Source organism: Acinonyx jubatus, chromosome B3, assembly GCF_027475565.1.
Source record: "Acinonyx jubatus isolate Ajub_Pintada_27869175 chromosome B3, VMU_Ajub_asm_v1.0, whole genome shotgun sequence".
In the NCBI taxonomy this organism is placed as follows: domain Eukaryota; kingdom Metazoa; phylum Chordata; class Mammalia; order Carnivora; family Felidae; genus Acinonyx; species Acinonyx jubatus.
Genome location: NC_069386.1, coordinates 115,644,190 through 115,663,614, shown reverse-complemented (window position 1 = coordinate 115,663,614; position 19,425 = coordinate 115,644,190). Strand labels below are relative to the sequence as shown.

The 19,425-nt window shown below is 46.8% G+C and overlaps 1 protein-coding gene across 8 annotated transcripts in view; it reads left to right on the top strand.

Annotated features, from left to right (window-relative positions):
• Nucleotides 1-19,425, top strand: part of DPF3 (double PHD fingers 3) — a 303,086-nt gene that overhangs the window by 226,070 nt on the left and 57,591 nt on the right. For 6 of the 8 annotated variants that reach the window (XM_053224665.1, XM_015071691.3, XM_053224668.1 and 3 more), the window contains exon 8: nucleotides 11,976-12,104. In XM_053224665.1, coding sequence (XP_053080640.1) covers nucleotides 11,976-12,104 — 129 coding nt within the window. Of the gene's footprint in view, nucleotides 1-11,975; nucleotides 12,105-14,989; nucleotides 15,714-16,260; nucleotides 16,376-19,425 lie in introns of those variants that run through there. The other 2 variants (XM_053224664.1, XM_053224663.1) reach the window with 2 other exon arrangements.

Genomic DNA, 19,425 nt, shown 5'->3' with positions numbered 1-19,425 from the left:
CATATGATGTCATTGCTACACTGATGGGAAAGATCTAACAGATGTTAGTCTCCTGACATTTCTGTCCTCTAGCGTATGGCCCGAGGGCAACGAGTAGAGCTTTAAGAGAGAGAGTGAAAACTACCTTCGACAGAAGCTTGAGAATTTTGGATCACTCTGAAGGTGCCTGCAAAACCACGAAGCACACACAACCCACCACGTACCCAACCTTGATGCAGGAAATTCAGCCTTTGTTACAGGGGAGAGAGAGGAAAGATCAGAAACGGGGCTCTGTCGGGAAGAGGGAGCCACTTTTCACTTCCTGAAGAGCAAATTTGGAAACTAACAACAGGTGTTCTTTAGGTGAATTATTATTTGACGGAACAGTTCGTAGATTACGAAGTGAAAAGAAACCTGAGGGGTTGCTCTGGCCTTGAGGGTATACTTGGAGTTAAGTTTTCAGACCTGCAGTCTGGGAGAATGGAAATGGAATTGGCCAGGCTAGGGGGTGTGAGTCATGGCCCTGCCCCTCTGCCATCTTGTGTGTGTGTGACAGTGGCTCAGTTCCTCACACTTCTTTGCTCCTTTGTTGCCTCCTCTGTGAGATGGAGAGAATAACCAAAGTGACCTCATGGGGTTGCGTGAGTCTGCAGTGCGATGATGTGGGTGTTGGGCACCATAGGCCTGCACATTGTGAATGCTCCTATCCCATCTCTGTGCCGTTCGGACCGACAGAGCATGTCCATGACCACAGATGGCTAATCTGAGTCGGGGCCTGTCTGTGGCCGTGTGATGCCAGGAAGCTAACTGCCTGTAGGCGTCTCGGTGGCGTTGGCGGAGCTATCAGAGCCTGGCCGGGCCCTGGCGCCCCCTCTCTGCCCCCCGCCCCTTGCTAAACCTTAGCTGTAGGACACCAGTCCTTCAGCACAGGCTAAACGTGAGCATTTATTGAGCGCTTACTGAGCCTGTGACCACTTGTGGGGCTCCGTCGAATCAGGCCTCTAAAAAAGCGAAAACATGCCGTCTTCGCCCTAGGACAATTTCTGGTTTAATTGGGGAAATAAGATGGATGCAGGAAACCCAGCGGGAGGAAGCTGTGGGACGAAATCTGGCCAAGTGTAGCATCCCTGTGTTTGCCGTCCCATTTCCCCAGGACAGGGTCTCCACCCACCAACTTGCCTTTCTGTGAGCCTCTTTCATTTCTCTCACACTTTGGGCCTACTTACCTAGAACGTTCAGGTAAGGAGATGAAGGAGTCCCCTGTCCTGAGTCATGACAGTGACAATAATACTTGCTGACATTCCTTGAACGTGTCAGACACCGTGCTAGGCGTGCCACGTTTGTCTCAGTCATTCCTCACAGCAACCCTGTGAGGTAGCTGCTGTGTGTCCCCTAGAGGACACCAAGGCACAGACTCCACCTGATGTGCTCAGGGACTCGGAGCGTGAATGCGAATTCTCCGGTCACGTGTCACCTCTTGGGAAAGTTTACTGATGTAGGCCTTTGATTTTTTTCCCCTTCCTTTATCAGAAGCTAAATTATTTCACATAGGAGAAGAAAGAGGGGGAAGAAATGACAGAATACCTAATTGGTGCCAGGTCCTTCACGCGCATTGTCTCGTGTAGAGTTCGTAGTCCGTGAGGCACATGCTATTACTCTCATTTTGCACAGGAGGAAACTGAGGCTCAGCCAGGATGAGTATCTTCCCCCGGGTCACACGGAGAGCAAGATGGAAAGCTGAGATGTGAGTGTGCTTGAGTTGGACACCTTTCAATTAAGTCAAGACATTGGAACCCCAAGTGACGGATCCTAATCCCAAAGATGAGATCTTTGTCACAGTTCTAGCGATGTCCCTCAATTTTCACCTGTAGGCCAATCGTGAAGTGCATCATATCCAACGGTGGCTTTTCAAAAGAAACAGATGTATTAATGGGTACTCATCTTAGACTGCCTAACGAAATACCATAGGTGGCTTCAACAATAGGGATTTACTTCTCATAGTCTTGAAGACTGGAAATCCAATATAAAAGTGCTGGCAGTGTCAGTGTTGGGTGAGGACTCTCCTCTTGGGTTGGAGATAGACATCTTCTTACTGTGTCCTTGCATGGCTTTTCCTTGATACATGTCGGGAGAGAGAGGCAAGCTCTCTAGTGTCTCTTCTTATAAGGCCACTAATCCCACCATCCTCATGACCTCATCTAAACCTAATCACCTCCCCAGGGCCCAACCGCCAAATACCATCATGTTGAGGTTAGGGTTTCAACATATGCATTTGGGGGGAGACACAATTCAGCCCCTAATAGGCACATTTAATCTTTAACACTAACTTTAGCTGTTTGTGGTATTATAGGAACCCCCCCCCATTACAAATTCTGCTTGCGATTTTATTTTGTAAATGAGTCTTACTCTAGAAAAAAAATGATACATCACTTAGTTCAGTAGTTTTCTTGCATCTTTCTCTCATTTGTGTCTCATGCTCTTTTCTAGCTCTCCTGTCTATCTATATCTATCTATCTATCTATCTATCTATCTATCTATCTATCTATCTATCTCTTTCTGACGTCATTCTTTAAAAAAACTAATGCTGTGCCTAAGGTAGAAATCCTAGGATTCATCCTTGGCTTTGTTTTCCTTCACAACTGTATCAGCTTCCCCTCCAAAAGGTATTCCACATCTGTCTTCCTTTCTCCATCTCCTGGCCTCCACCAGCTCCTTCTTGGATCACTGCAGCTTCTTTATTGGCCTCTCAGCCTGTTTTTACCTCTTAGAGTCTATTCTCTATGGAGTAGCCAAAGTGATCTTTTTTTCTAATGTTTATTTATTTTTAAGGGAGAGAGAGAGAGACAGAGTGCAAGTGGGGGGAGGGACAGGGAGAGAGAGGGAGACAGAATCAGAAGCCGACTCCGGGCTCTGAGCTGCCAGCACGGAGCCTGACGTGGGGCTCAAACCCATGAACCATGAGATCATGACCTGGGCCAAAGTTGGACGCTTAGCTGACTGAGCCACTCAGGCACCCCAAAAGTGATCTTTAAAAAAATTTTTTTTTTCAAGTTTATTTTTGAGAGAGAGACAGACTGCGACCAAGGGAGGGACAGAGAGAGAGGGAGACACAGAATCTGAAGCAGGCTCCAGGCTCTGGGCTGTTAGCCCAGAGCCTGACGTGGGGCTCAAACCCACAGACTGTGAGATTATGACCTGAGCAGAAGTCGGGCGCTCAACCAACTGAGCCACCCAGGTGCCCCAAAGTGATCTTTTTGAAGTATAAAATAGACTATGCCATATTCCACTCTCAAAACTTAAATCACACTTGAATATGATCCAGGTCTCACCTTGAGGGCCTGCATTTTTGCTTCTCACAGTGCAATCAGCAGCTTCAACATCAGCTAGGACTCAGGTGACCAACTCATCCAGGTTTGCCCAGGACATTTCCACTTTTAGACTGAAAGTCTGTGCCCTGGGAACCCCTCAGTGCCAGGCAAACCTAGACTGTAGGCTACCCTGTGGGGGAGCTTATAAGAAATATGGAATCTTAGGCTCCAAGCCAGACCTATGAATCCTAATCTGCATTTTACCGAGATTCCCTAAATGGTTTGTTTGCACGGCACTCAACTTTGAGAATCCTTGCCCTCCAGGGCCTGCCAACCTCTGGGCCTTGGGCCTGCCAAGCTCTGACGTGACTTCCCACGGGGGTATGGTTTTTGAGCCCATCGTAGATCAGTAGCAGGCGGGCTTGAGCCGCACTGCCCGGGTGCAGAGCCAGTGGGGCCACTTACTAACACATGACCTTAGACAGGCCACGTAGCTTCCTTGTGCCCCGGATGTAAAATGAAACATTAATGCATCTACCTCTTAGGGCCATGTGAAGATTAAATAAGACAATTCGTATGAAGTGCAGTATTAACAGAAAATGTATGTGACACACGTGTGGTGTTAGAGCAGTGGTTCTCAAGCTTGAGCACGTCAGAATCACCTGTTCCTTAAAAAAGAGACTGCTGGATCCTACCGCACAATTTCGGAACCAGTGGATCTGGCGTAGGGGCCTAGAATTTGCATTTTTAACAAGTTCCCAGGTGAACCACTGCCTTAGAGAAATCCACTTTTTGGAGACTGATGTTCAGTCTATTTTATCTTGTCGATTCACTCAGATGACTAGCCAGGAACCAGGTTGCACTATTAAATCCACGGGATAAACTTGGTTTTCACTCTTTTCCTAAGGCTCCGGCCTACCCATGGCAAACATGTCTGTGGCTCCCAGCACCTGCTTCCGGGCCTGCTTTCTGGGTGTGTCCCCCATCGGGGCCCTCATCCCTGGGCTGGGCTGCTCTTTGGCTCTGTAGTCTCTTGACTCGGTTGTAATCCTCAGGTCTTACGCTTGAGGCGCATCCTTTTCCTTTCCCTGAGTACTGTGTTTCAGTCTCGAGAACCTAGAAAATGCTGGTCCACTGTGGGCAGCTGGGGTTGACATGTACCTGCGCCCCCTGGAGGTGGTGGGGAAGAGGTGTGGAGAGAGGCAAGGCTGGAGCAAGAAAGGAAGGGGGCTGGCTGAATTCTAATATCACAATAATAATATCCTGACAACTTAAACGGACGAGGCTTATCCTGCTCTAAAGCCCCGAGATGTCCTGCAATTCTCTGAGGGGAAGGACACCCCTTCATTCAGAGCCCTGTTGACATAGTTACTCCCAGATTAAACGTTTTTCCCTTCAACTGACTCATTTGGTGGCAATAACAAGTTGCTACGCCAGGGCATGAGCTGACCCATATGACCTTCCACTGAAAAATTGAAATATCTCTTTGTGCTTTCCCTAATCAGCACTGAGAAAATTAATCAGCTTTGCTTGGTCTTTTCCTCGCTTTTCCGAAGCATCAGTGACAGACTCAAAGTTGCCAGCCTGGGGCTGCAGCACAAAGGACATTACTGATGGGTCATGTGACCATCTGGCCCCAGAATGGGTGATGTGGTATCCAAATTCCTGGCGAACTGCAACTCTAAGCAAATACGTCTGTCAGGATGGAGACATAGATGTGAGCAGCCATGTTTTCTGTTTTTACGGCACAGTGTTTAGGGGTAAATATTATCAAGGTGTGTGTCTAATGGTCTGAGTTTTGCACTCCATGAAGATGGAGGAAAAGAAGGTAGACGCAAGGAAGGGTGAGGTGACTGACACCACACTCAAAACTTTGATAAAGATCCTGCAGCCATCCAATCGCAGAGTAAGATGGCCTATTTTCTCTCTAGCTGCTGCAGGGCCCCTGGTGAGAGACCAAACATGGGGTTCAAGGGGCTATGGGACCAACGGAGTCTGGGAGTTCTTAAGTCCTTCCTTCCTGGTTTTCCAAGAAATGCCTCAAGGAAAGGGCTCCCGAGGGAGGGCGGGCCCAGTGGCTTTCTCCATCACAGCTTTATACTCTCTGATGGGCCTGCCTGTTACTTCTACTGCTCCCTCTTTCTGTCCCCGTTATGAACAGGACTGACACTGGCAGTGCCTTAGAATGGTCACTTGGTCCTCAGGGGACACTTGACATCCACTCCACTCCTCGTCTTTGCCTCCCCTCTGCCTGAGTTTTTTCTATGTCCAAAAAGCCTCTGTGAAGATCGTCCATCCCTTTCGTTAAGTATTTGTTGCCAGTGCTGGGTCAGTCGCTGTGCTGGGTGCTGGGGATTCCGCGATTAAAGACCCCGCTCAGGGAGCTCACGATGAACAGGGAGAGAGACATGGCCACAAGCAGAGCACATGAGGAGATGCTGAGCTCCCCTGGTTTGGAACACCTCACTTTTCTGATCCTTCCTTCACTCTCTCATAATCATCAAATCATAGGCCGAAAAGGGGCCTTACGATGCCAGCTAGTATATTCTCTTGCCTCTAGAAGGGCATGCACTCAACCCCTGGCCCAGAGAAATCTTCTCGCGGGCGGAGGCCTCTACTGCGCCTTTGTTCAACTGGCTTCGCTTCCAGCTTTCTCGCGGCACGCACTGCCATCTCAGCTCATTCTTCCTCGTGTTGCCCTGAACAACATGGACTGTGGCGATTGAGGCCCGTCCATAAACGTGGAGACTCACTGAATCAGCCCTTGGCCTTCGTTTCTCCCGGCGGACTAATCTCAGTGCCTGGAATCACTCTGCATTAGCAGCACTGTCTCCTTAATCCTTACCATACATTCACTTTGTCCTCAGTGCTAGGTGGCAAAATGGCCCGTGAGGGAGAGCGAGTTCTCTGCGGTTGAGGACTCTCGTGGCCTAACGGGCGTGTGGGGAGTGGACCCCGGAGTCTGTTTCGCTGCCAGGCTCCCCAGGCCCCTTGCCTTTCCACGTTCAGGGAGGAAGGCATCGTTCGTCTTCCTTCTGGAGCCCTGGGGTGGGGCCCGAGTTGCTGTTTGTAGCCAAGAAGAACCGGCCTGAATGGAATCCCAACATTTTTATTCCTTGGATCTGTAGGATTTATTTTTTCATCAGTTCTCGGGAAGCAGTGAAAAAAGGTGTCAGGCCTTGGGGATAATTTATATGAGTAAACACGTAAGGAGTAGGGTGAGCAAGAGCATGAGAATTAAGGCCATTTATCCAGGCTTTGAGACTCTGTTTGCCCTCTGGTCCAGCCTTCCCCACAGTCTTTATCTTGCTACTTTAACCCTCTCCTTGCTCTGCTCTGTGTGGGCCCGCACAGATCTCTGTGCAGCTGCCCCAGCGGCCACCCGCTCCCTGCCCCTCCCACGGCCCTCATTAAAGGCTGGGTACAAGGTAGCAGGATGTGGCGGTGGCCTCCAGCTGAGGCCTGCTCGCTGATTCTGAAGGGAAGGCACGTTGGCTTACACCCTCCCTCCTCGCCTTCCCTTCCTCCCCTAGCCCGGCCTGTCCCGTGTGTCCTGTGTGGCCAGCCTGGGGCTGCCTTTCCGCTCTCCCTCTTTCCTCTCCCCTTTTCTTTACTCCGTCCTCTGAAGATGCGCTCTGCACAGCCAAGTGGCACCGGCTAGGATGCTTTACACTTGAGAGATGAAGTAATAACAGGTGGCAAGACCAGAGGCTGCCAGAGCCCAGGATTCCGGTTGCCATGGAAACAGGTCAGCCCTGCGGAGGGATGGGAGCTGTCAGCCGTGGAGGGCGGTGGGGGAGCAAGTGAGAGGGGCGAGGCACAGCTCCTCCTGGAGGGCTCTTCTCGCTGCCCCTCAGGCTCCCCAAGGGCCACACACCCAACTAGCAGGCCCTGGAAGACATGGTCCCTGGGCTGCAGCTGGGTCGTGGGCACAGAGCACGGCCGCGTGCGTGTGCACACCAGGCCCTGGCAGGCCGGCTGAGCTTCTGCTCAGGATGTGAAGTCACGCTTTTGTGGATGTGCCACAGAGGAGCCTCAACTCCTGGCTTGCTTCCTATTTCCCTAGGACATTTGGGACACAGCTTTGGTCTTGGTAGAACCAGCTGAGGGGATGTTGCTGGTGGCCAGGCCGTCCCCGCCACTCTTTCTTTTCATGAGGGGCAGGCACGTCAGAGCAGAAATCAGACCGAAAGGGGCGAAGACAGCCCTGTGTGTCTTAGGGAAGTTTTAGGGAAGATTCGGGGCCTTGTTTGCCATAGACACGTGGCCTGATCAGAGTGAAAAAAAAATCCCGTAGTGTACCCTGAGACCTTTCCAGAATGACTGCTCACCCTTTACCGGGCGTGGCAGGGAGACTGTTTGGGGCTTGGCTTTTCCTTTCTTTTGGTTTGATTGGAATGCTCCCTCCCATCTTCTGTTGTGTGTGTGTGTGTGTGTGTGTGTGTGTGTGTGTGTGTGTGTGTGTGTGTATTTTCGTGAACTTTGTTCTTGATTTCCATTTTTTTTCCCCTTTGAGATTTTTAGAGTTATCTCCCCCAGGTAAATTCCTAAACTCTTCGGGCTGACTTTATTTTCTTGGCAGCTCCCTCGTATCTCTTATATGATCTCAGCCCATGAACATTAATCAATGAAAAACCAAATCCATCTTTACGGACGTTGCCATCGAGATACCACTCGGGTCTTTGCCCTCCTATTGTCTTATTCTATAAAGTGGGACTCGATTTCCCAGAGGCAGAAGCAGAATCTCTATTTAAATCCCTCTCACCAGGTCTGGGTGAGCTTCCTATTTATAGTAAAATCCTTTTTATAATGATCTCATACACGGTACCAGGAAATTGCTCATGGCTGGGTCAGGCCATAGGCCAGTATAGCTGTGGTGTAAGCTTTGCTTGAAAAAATTCCTTCCAGAGCTTCTGGAATTCTCTGGAGAAGTGTTTTCACAGAGTATGTGACAATAAACAGGATCACCCAGCGTGGATTACCGTGGTAGGGACATCAAATTTAAGTTCAAAGGGAATTTCTGCTTTTATCAGGCCAATCTCAATAATTTTTGTCCCTTTGGGCTTCCTAATTGACATATGGGTGAATCAAGTTGACTCGAAAGAGATTTATGAAATATTTTATATGTGAGGTATGGCCAGGAAGTGTTTGCCTCTGGACTTTCCAGGAGGCAGAGAGTCTCTGGGGACATAGACAGCTCAGGGGTGAATCTCCCCTCCTGCCCTTTGGAACGGGCCTGAAGCCAGCCCCTTAATCTCTCTGAGTCCCAGTTACTTCATCTGTCGAATAATCTCCACTTCACAAAGTTTTTGTGAGAATCAATGAAACAATGTATGTAAAGCATCCAGCATAAGATCTGTCACAGTTTTGAAGCATAGTACATGTCTGCTTCTTTTTCTTTTCAAGAAGCCATTGAACAAGAGGGAGCCTGAGCGGGTAGCAACCGGGTGTCCCCTTCTCAAGAGACAATGAATCACAGTCTTCTACTTTTTTTGTATGTTTGTGAACAGGATGCTGTTTCTCCTACCATAGTAGGGCTACAGTGTTATTCTTCCAGCAGCCCAGGGCCCTCAGCCACCCACTCTGGTTTACTCCGGGAGCTAGACCTGATGCCAGGCCAGATGACTGACCAATCCATCTAGACATGGACCAGCACTTCTCTCTGAGGATTTGAGAAATAAACCATGTAGTGAATGATATTCCGAGCGACAGATAACTCTGCCACAGGGCGAGCAAACACAGTGCTCTGTCCCCACTAGGAGGATGTCCCAGGGGTGTCACTGGGCTGTCTACTCACATCTCTGCCATCCTTTTCTAAGCCATTCATCCTACACATTGTGGTTAACCATTTCCTGCACGCAGGCCATGTAGGTGTTCCGGTGATGAGTTAGACATGGTGCCCGACCTGGAGGAGTAGATCGTTTAGTACAGGTCGATGAGGCCGGAGTACATGTGTATAAACAAGAGAAGGGTCATAAAAGTGATGTCAACAGAGTGCCCTCCCAAGGCCTGACTGGCCATTTTGGCTGGGGAGTTGGGAGAACTTTATGGGAAAAATCACCCTGAAACCAATTCTAAATACCAAAAACTATAAGAGGACCAGAGGCAAAAGCTATTGATTAGTCTATCCCACACCATTATACCAAGATGAAAGGAAGTTCTGAATTCACTATTATGAGAAGAGAGTAGGATTTTGCCAAAAATGAAGCCTAATATTCACTGTCACTTTGTATACTGGGTCAATGCTAGACTAAAATGATACCTTTCCCCTCCCCACCAGCCCTGACATGTCACAGCCACACACAGCAGGGCCTACAACGGGGTCTTAGCACCTTCTTCACCCCCTTGACCAGGCACTCTGTATGGCCAGCAACCAACACAAATATATGTGGGGATCCTGCTCTGATCCAGTCTTCTCAGAAACTTCTCTTCATTAGATAAATGCTGTTCCTTTGGCTTTTTTACACAGGACCAATTTCTCTATCACTATCTGCTTTGCTCTACTAGATCATTTCTGAATTTTTAATTCTTGCAGTGTTAGAGTTCCTGATTCGATGAGGGCATCCAATGGTCTGTTGGTGATGAAGATTGTAAAGAATTACCTGGGAGTTCTTATAGTCTATATTCTACTTCATCCTCATAAATCGCAAGGCATATAGTGTGTTGGAGAAAACCAGATTCTTTGGTTGCTTTAAGATTTTGTGAAAAGAGAGAAAATCTGACATAATAGAAAGTCCTTAAGAGTACAGGAGAGACAGATGGTGAGGATGTGGTTCCTGAGACTTTTAGTGGGATGATCTACGTGGAATTCTTTGATCGCTTTTCATGTGGGAAGCTACCTGAGTTATGACTGGCATGGCCACATTTTGTTTCTAGTTCATATCAATGACGAAAGTTAGCTTTGGTTTACACTCAGCCCCTTAATTTCATATACCCCACTTCTTCCTGTTTACTTTTGGATTGATTTTTAAGATAGTCTATAATGGGAAAACCCTGAGTTTATTTGCTTCATAGACATGCTTGGATTTTCTTAAGGGAGTTCTAAACATGGTGAAGGTGGCAAATAAGAGAGAAAGAAGAAAGGAGCTTCTTTCTGGACTTGGACAATGAAAATTTTAGAGTAACATTTTTGCGAGATTTTTGGAGATTATTTGCAAAACCGTTCTGTGTGACATGTCATGTCTTTAAGACACAGTCCTTGATGAAGACACTCAACAGGCCATGGGGGTGGCCAACTCCTCTGCCTGTCCCCAACAGCCAACACGTTTTTGCAGAGAATTGGCTGCCTCCCTAAAGATGAAAATCAATGACTTAGAAACTGATTAAACAATCCAAATAGCAACTGATAAATGGATTAACTCTCTATAATGTAATTCTGCAAGCTTTTGTCTTCTGCCTTCCCAGGTAAGTTTTTCTATTCCTGGAGGCAAAGCAGAGGCATGGAGGAAGCGAAGGCCAGAGGGAATCATATTAAAGTGGGTGAATCCGTTTATCACTTACTGTCTGGATGGTATTTCTGCTCACATATCTGCTTCCTTTTACAGATTTGTACCCTATGGGACCCTGATTAATGTTAGCCAGTAAATAATGAAAGATAGCAGCAGACATTGGGTATAGTGAGGAAGAAGATACCCCTGTGGTTTAGGCTGATCCCATAAACAGACAGACTTTTCTTCTTAGTTGCAAACAGGGAGTGTTAACGTGACAAAAAAAATCTCCACAACGAGGATCGAAAACCAGGAGAATGGAGGCATTTCTCTCCATGCAAAGAAACCTGTCCAAGCCTTTTCAGCCATCTCCTAGGAACTGAGAATGATTTCAGGGCTTGACAATAGGTGCCATTCTCGCCAGCTTTGTTTTTAAGATCATGTCCTAAGATTTTTCTTTGCCTTTGAATGAGGACCTTCAGCAGGGGTGGCTTATGAAGATATTAAGCCTCAAGATGCGCTCACTAACTCACCATTCAACCTATCTTTGGCATGAGGCGAGGCTAAGTGTCCAGTTCTGTTTCTAGGTGCTTGAAGTCTGCTGATGAACTAGTCCTGAGTTTTCTCCATGTCAATGAGTCTGGACTTTAGGGAGATGAGGCCTAAGAGTGGACCCTTGTGTACCTGCCAAGATGTTCATCAGAGTGCCCAGAAGCATCCTCAATGTCCTTCCTGGAAGGAGATTTCCTTCTTTGTTTTTTCTTTTCAGGAACAGAAGGAATATCTCCTGAATAAGAGCATCTTTCCCAAGGGCAAGGCCTAGGCATTGGCCATTCTCTCCCTCTCATCCCACCAATGTTTATGGTTGCTACCTGCTGTTTGAGCCTAAGCCCTGAGGGCTGATTGTTCAGTGATGAGAGAAGTTTACTTGACTAGTAGGCCTTCTAGATGCTTTGCTCATCCAGGGAATGCCATCAGAGGAGCAAGGGTAGTTTCTGTAAAAGCACAGAGATGGGTTTTGCAAATATTGCAAAAATCAAACTAAACCCTGGATGGCTTGCAAGGTATTAGAACTGTTGAACTGAAGAGGATCAAAAAGAAAACTTCGCCCAATTTAATCGCTTCGTTGTAACAAGGCCTCATATCCTAGACTTGATATTCTTTCCGGAGCAGATTCTGTCACGCCATGGGAGAAGAGGGGCCAGTAGAAGCTCATGGCAGTCAAAAATCGGATTTTTTTTTTTTTTTAATGTTTCTATAGCCCAGAAAGGACCGGATGGGACAGTCATTCCCAACAACTACTGTGACTTCTGCTTGGGGGGCTCTAACATGAACAAGAAGAGCGGGCGGCCTGAGGAGCTGGTATCCTGTGCGGACTGTGGACGCTCTGGTGAGTGTGGCCCCTACCTGCATCTGTGCCCATAGACCAGGACCACTTGCACCCCTCTGCTGTCTTGTGTGGGAGTTGAAGGCTTGCGTGGAGAAGTGACAGTGGTGATTTTGAGTGGAGAGGAGTTTTCAGGTCATTTTCATATTTTTCTTCTTTGAGTTTTAAGAACCAAAATGATGCCCCGAGATGGAGCAAAAAGGGAAAGGAGTCTTTGGCTTGTGTCTGGCCTTTCCACGAGGTGGCTGTTTCTTTGTGTGTGTTGTGGACAGCAGGGAGGTAGTGTCCGGGAAAGACACAGAGGCGCGGGGCCACATGCCTCCTTGTGTCGGATGATGCGCACATAACGAGAAGATGCGTTTGTTCTAGGAAATGCCGGGGGCGAACTGGAAGAGTGTGGAAGCATGACCATAGGGAGAGCAGCCACATCTTGAATTGCGGGAGTCTGAGACCCCTGGGCTCATGGGCAGCTGCGTAAATACCACCTCTATTGGCCACTCATCCCATTTTCTTATATAAAATAGACAAAAGAGACCCTGATAGATCAAGGGAGCAAAAGGACAGGAATTCTCAGGGCTAATCTGGAATCGATTTGGCGTGTTTTGAAATTTTCATCTTTAACCTCTCCAAAGACTAAAATGACCAAAAAAGACAATGGTCTTATCCTTTCATTCTCAACATGAGTTCAGGTCTTCAAGTTTTGTTCAAGTTGTTGTGTTTTTCAATTCTAACCAAACCATTATTTTTGGCTGGTCATGATTGGTTGGTGCTACCTATTTTTCATATTGTTTTATGTCCCAGCTGAGCCAAAGCACAAGGCAGGGTGGAGAAAAGATCTCAGATTCATCTTTAGTCTGGTCCATTGCTGACTAGTAGGCGAAATACAGTTCAGTTGGGTGGTTCGTGCTAGCAGTGAGAAGTCATTGCTCCTTTCCATATTCCTCCCCAGGGTCTTTCCTGCTCCAAGTCCCAAGGGAAGTACACACCTGGGTTTACTACAACAACTCAGTTCTTCCCTTGCTTACTTGCAAACCTTTTATATTTGGGTTTTGGGTTGTTTAGGGATCCAGACTGACTTGAGTAGCAACTCAGTAATTGAAAAAGGACCATGGTTTCCATTGCACATACCCTCATGGAACTCTTAAGGACCCGACAGGGTGGCCTGTCTGTGTTCATTTGTTTTCCAAACCTAATACCTAATGTTGAACTTTTTACTCTACCGTTGTCAGCTTAGAAGAGAGGGCTGTTATGACACTGGACTCTGGGTTTTAAATACTCAAAAGAAAACAAATAGTTTTAGAAATACTTAAAGAAAATGCAACAAGCGAAATGCAATTCAGTGTTTTTTAAAAGCAAATGATCAGACAGACTCTCTATTGCCAGGAGCAAAGTCACCTGGCGGAGTGATAGGCAGAATGTGACGGTCTGTTACGCGTTTGGGGTGCATTAGAGAGGGAGGCTTCAGAATTCTCACTGCAAACTACTATAATTTTCCCCGTTCCTTTCCTACAAAAGATGGGGTACTTGAATCTGATCCGTGGGGGACCAAAAGTGGGCAGCTGGTATTGTCTGTCCAAAGCCTCTCTCCTCACAGCCTTTATTCAGCTTTTTCTTCCCAGGATCTGTCTGCTATGTGACTCAGGGGGCCATTTGGTACCAGCCTAGGTGTTCTCATTGCAATTTGCCAATTTTGGTGGATGATTTAGTCAAGGTCTGACTCTGATGTTCCTTAAATAGTCAATACCTTGGGAGTAAACAGGTGGCGTTAGCCCATGAGATACGCTTGTTAAGGCAGGTGGGCGAATACTTCTCTAGGGCCTCCTTGGAGTCCTTCCAAGGAAGACTGTGAAGCTCAGAAAAACTCTTTCCCTTCCCATCTACTCCACTACCTCTGTTTCCTGGGGAGAAAGTGAGATTCCTGAAATTGACACCATCAGTGAAACATCGTGACCTCATTTGGGGGCAGTCCTGGGGCCCATTTACAAGGGGAATAAGTTTAAACCTGAGTTTTATAGATTTCAGGATACTGTATTTTATTAGGCTTTATAAACCCCTATTTCCTGCTTTTTTAGTGCTCTGAGGCAGATTTGACAACTCTGGACTTTCTGGAGTAACTAAGACCTGGGCATGTTTAGCGGCTGGAGTATGTGTGTTTACCTGCACGCGTGCACATGTGTGCACACAGCTGTATATGTGCATGCTCACGGATGCAGGTGCAGATCACAGAAATTTCCTCCAGTCGTTAAAGAAAATGAGAGACTTTCTTATTACCTACCACTTATCAGACTTTCCAACTTCTTCGTGCTTTCAGTGCAAATGAACTACATGGTGTAAGGGCAGAATTGAAAGGGTGCGGAAACAATGGGATTAGAAGCGGGTAAAAATAAAAATAAAATAAAAATAAAAATAAAAATAACCACCTCGAATGGGTTATCTGATAGTAATACCTTTGTAAAGCTGACTGTCAAAGTGAAGGACACACGATATTCAAAGAGAAAACACCAAAGAAATACCAACCAGGCTTAAAAACCACCAAGGAAACTCATTGTCTGGGTGGGGTTGAGCGAGCGTGCATGCATATGTGTGCATACGGAAGAGGAGAAAGAAAGACCACGGTTGAATCTGTCGCTGTCAGAGCTGTGGACGTATATATTCTGGTAGAGATGATGCTTTTCTGGGAGGGGGAGGAATCCTTTTCCCTGGAAACGCTGGCTTTGTCCCGTTACCCTAAATCCCTATGACCAGGTGATACACCCAGCTAATCCCTCCTGGTGTGAAATGGTTTATGATCTTGCTATTAAGAGTAACATTGTAAGAATGTAATAAGAGTATTAATGATGCTGTCTGTTGCTTAACCCATGTGCTGATATATTCATCATACATGTCAGCTCATTTGGGAGGAGAAGGCAGGAAGGAGGAGGCAGCGGCCGCAGCACGCACCACGGAGGACTTATTCGGTTCCACATCAGAAAGTGACACGTCAACTTTCCACGGCTTTGATGAGGACGATTTGGAAGAGCCTCGCTCCTGCCGGGGACGCCGCAGTGGCCGGGGTTCACCCACAGCAGATAAAAAGGGCAGTTGCTAAACCCACGGACCAGACTCTCTGGGCGACTAGCCGCCACCCTCTGACTTTGGTCGTTATTCTGGGTCTGATATATATTTTTTTTCAATGAAAGTCAACTTTAGGTTTTCCCTCCATCCTTGCTTTCTCCTGTCTCCTTCCTCGCATCCTTTCCCCCTTCCCCTCTGTTCTGGGTGTGTACAACCGAAGCACAAACTACTGAAACAAAGCAGAACAAAAGAGCAGGATAACAGTCCTTCAGAGAGATGGCATCATGAAGTACTGTTTATTTTCCATAGAAATGGGAAGTTAGGTGGATTGTCTCTCTTTGGGGGGGAGGGGATCTTTCTGACACGAGCAGAGTCGCTTTCCTCAGTTTTCCCATTTATTGGCAAAATGAAGAGAGGAGGAACATTGGGTTTGGAAACAAAGAACGAATAACATTAAAAATTATTATTTATGTATTCTAGCTGTTATTAGAAATGGACCTTTTTTTGAGAGAGAGAGAGAGAGAGAGCGAAGGGAAATCAAAGCAATTGAAGTGATATCCTGCTTGGGAGAGAGCCGCTGGGGGAGGGGTTGATTCAAGGACACCTAGTCAGGAGGATTTCCTCGCCTGCAGATGATGGCACTTTCTGTACCCCACGGAGTGTGTGGCTCCCTACGGCAGACCCCCTCCCCATTTCTGCTCCCTGACCTTTCCATCTTCCTCCCTGCTTGCGAGAAAATGTCAGCAGCTCCTGGGAAGTCTGGGCCTCCGCGTGTGGCCTCCCTCCAGCGCCTCCTGGGCTCCTCCCCTCCGCCAGCATAGCCGCTGTGGTGTTGTTGCTGGGTTTTTCCTCACTTTCCTCCTGGCGAAGAGCAATTTCCAAATGCAGGAATGGAATATAAACAGAAAGTCATGGACTCAGCGGTGACAAAGCAACCCGAGGCCGCGCTCATGGACGAAAGAATGATACCTCACAGTATATTTCCCTCTCCCCTTGGCCCCTGTTTACAAACATAAATTCCCGTTGGATGATCAAGTCTCCCGTGTCTCTTCTTCTATTTTTTTTTATAGTGCCCTCCAGGCACTTTGTTTTATGTTTCCAATAGCACCTCCTGAAATAAACCAAAGCAACACTTGCTCAAGGTCCCTGGGGCGATGGAGAAGACCATCCACCTTGTCGGCAGTCCCAAGAACGAACAGCTGTGCAGTCCTAGTCAAAAGGTATGTCTTAGCCGGCCTGTCTTACAGTGAGGGCAAAACCATCATAGTTGGTTTTTTTTTGTTTGTTTTTTGTTTGATCGTTTTTTTTTTTTTTTCTTTCTTTCTTTCCTTTTCCTCCCCCCGGCTTGTCTTTTGTTTTTCTGGGTTCCCACCGCCATGTTAGCGTGGGTGTGGCTACCGCCGTGTCCTCCGCCTGGCCCTCTGCTTTCTGTGTGTGCATGCTTACCCACGTGGGCCCGGGCCTCGTGTGGGAACTGAGGCTTGCTTGGACTATGGGATGGGCCCTGTAACGGAGAATGGTGGGCTCCTGGCTTCTGGCTTCAACCATCAGAGAAAATGGCTGGGGGAAGTGCTTGGCTAAGTCTGCCTCCTTTGGCTGCACCTGGCAGGTGGAGTCCAGGGATCGGAGGTCGGAGCTGGCTGCTGTATTCGGGTGGAATGAAGCGAGTATGGCCATACGGGGTCTGCATGTCCAGGGTGGTATTCCTTGCTCCACGTTCCCATTTTACAGCTGAGGGGATGAGTCCAAATTAAAGAGGATCTCTGATTAGGAAAATACTCAGCTGAGCTGATCTGAAGATTCTGAACTTCTTCGGATCAGTGTGGTCAGGGTCTCCAGCCTCCATGGGAGCACAGGTCCAGAGACATGGGCACTGCCATTTGGCTTGGGTTGGGAGATCCAAGTAGCTGCCCAGGCAACAGGCTGCTTGTAAGGGTTTGGGAAGATCTGCTCTGACAATCCGGGCTTTGCAAATCTTCCTGAATTAGACCTCTCATTAAAATAACAAACCAACCGAACAAAAGCAAAGACTAAGCAAAGAAACCCACAAATGGACTCTTTGTGCTTCCCTGGTAGCCTGAGACAGAAGGGACTCCTACTTTTCTCCTGCTTGAAATGTGTAAGAGCTGACCTGGGCATTTGCTCTCAGTTGTGAGAGGACAGAACAACCTCACCCACTTTGGGGGTGTTCTGCCTCATCTGCGTGTGGCCCTGTTCCTAGCAAATACGGAAGAAACCTCCTGTGCTGTAATATTCCTGCATGCTCATGTGTGTGAAAAAGCCCATGTAGTTGGTTCCAGTTGGTTTCTGCTGAGGATGCAGCCTGCTCTTCCTGTCATTCTCCTCCTTGTCATCTATTCTGTTACTTTGACTTAGCTGTTGGATTCATAGCATTGTAACTTGCTCTCATTGATGAAGTGTGAGCTTCCAAGTTAATAAAAATATGTCCAACTGATCTATACTATCATTTGAAATCCGTATAGTTGTTTGTAGTCCTAAAATTTTCAATGACAGCTTGCCTTTGAACTGGAAGTTAAAAAAAAAAATCGACTAAATTTAAATTACAAAAAGCCACCTAGTTTTGGAGTTCTAGCTTGGGGCTCGGAAGGAGAACCAAAATGAACTGTCTACATAAGGCAAACTCCCATGGAAAGATTTATCCAAGGATGGCTATTGCTTATCTATTTTAATTTTACTAGCAGAGCTTCGGCTTCAGTTTCTCCTTTTGGGGGTAGCAGATGTCCTCATCTTTCTCATTTGGTGTGGCCAGCCAAGCGTAGTAATGTGTCGTAGCATTGCCTGAGCTCCTTGTCTCACCTTGCTTATAGTATCTTCCAACAGACTCAGTCAGAATTTACATCCTTTAAAAAAACAAAAAGGAACTGGAGGGCACTTTGAAGATGATCCAGTTCAAGTTTTCCACTTTTCAGTTGAGAAAGATCAATCCAGAGAGGTTGAGTGAGGTTTGAGAGAGTGGCATGAACGTGGCTTTGAAGACAAATGTCTTAAGGTGAAGGAAGTAAACTCAGAGGAGGCACAGGAGGCAGGGAGCTGGCTGTCATGGGTTTTCAAATGCCTTGATGGTTGATGTTATACTTTATCCCCTTTTCTCTACATAATGATGGCCAATATTTATGTATCAGGCATTTTCTGAGTGTTTTCTTTAGGATAGTTCATTTAATCCTCATGATTACCCCATGAAGTAGGTGCTTGTCTTAGCCCCAGTTTACAGGTATGGAAATTGAGGCTTAGGAATAAGGTTAAGAAATGTACCTAAGCCCTCACTAATAATAAGGAGCCAGATTTCGATCCCTGGCAACCTGACTCCAGGACCTGTATTCCTTTACCCTTGTTCTGTGCTGCCACTTGCACATTCCTATGTATGGAATATAGGAATATAGATAGGTTAATATTTTTTTATTTATAATTTTTGAAGTTTTAATATCGTTATTTTGTTTTTTATTAAAATTTTTTTAAATGTTTTACTTATTCTTGGGAGAGAGAGAGAGACAGAGCATGAGCGAGGGAGGGGCCGAGAGAGAGAGGGACACAGAATCCGAAGCAGACTCCAGGCTCTGAGCTGTCAGCACAGAGCCCGACGTGGGGCTCGAACTCACGAGCCATGAGATCATGACCTGAGCCGAAGTCAGACGCTCAACCGACTGAGCCACCCTCATTAGTTTATTTTAAAATAGAGACATGGACATCATGAAAGCTTTCAGAACTTCAGTGGAATGGGCAGCTTCACGTGATGCCATTTAAGTAGTTATTCATTTCAATCTGCATACTTTCCAACAATGTCATCCACTGTCTCTAAATAAAAAATAATCCTTCTCATCTAGAGCTACTCTGGTGCTTCTGTATTCTGGGAGAAGAAGTTTATTTCCAACTTTTATGCTAACTGGGTGAATCTCTCAACCCTTTCCTTTAGAGCCTGATCCAATAGCTCCTACAGTTGCTTGTAATACTTTTCCTTGAGCTTTTTCTGGAACTATAATGCCTCCTTTGATTATGGTTTAATTGGCTCTCCTTTCAACTAATACTCCTTTTCCAACGAATACTTCCTCAAAGAGGGGAAGATATAGATCGATGGATGGCTGATGGATAGATAGATAGATAGATGGATAGATAGATAGATAGATATCCCTCACTTTTTTTCAGGTCCAACCAAAGAAAGGGACGTTTGTAATGAATACAGTTTTAAAAGATAACCTTATTAAAAGCAATTTCAAGCCTGAAGAGTAGACAATTAGACCGCCCAAAGTACAAT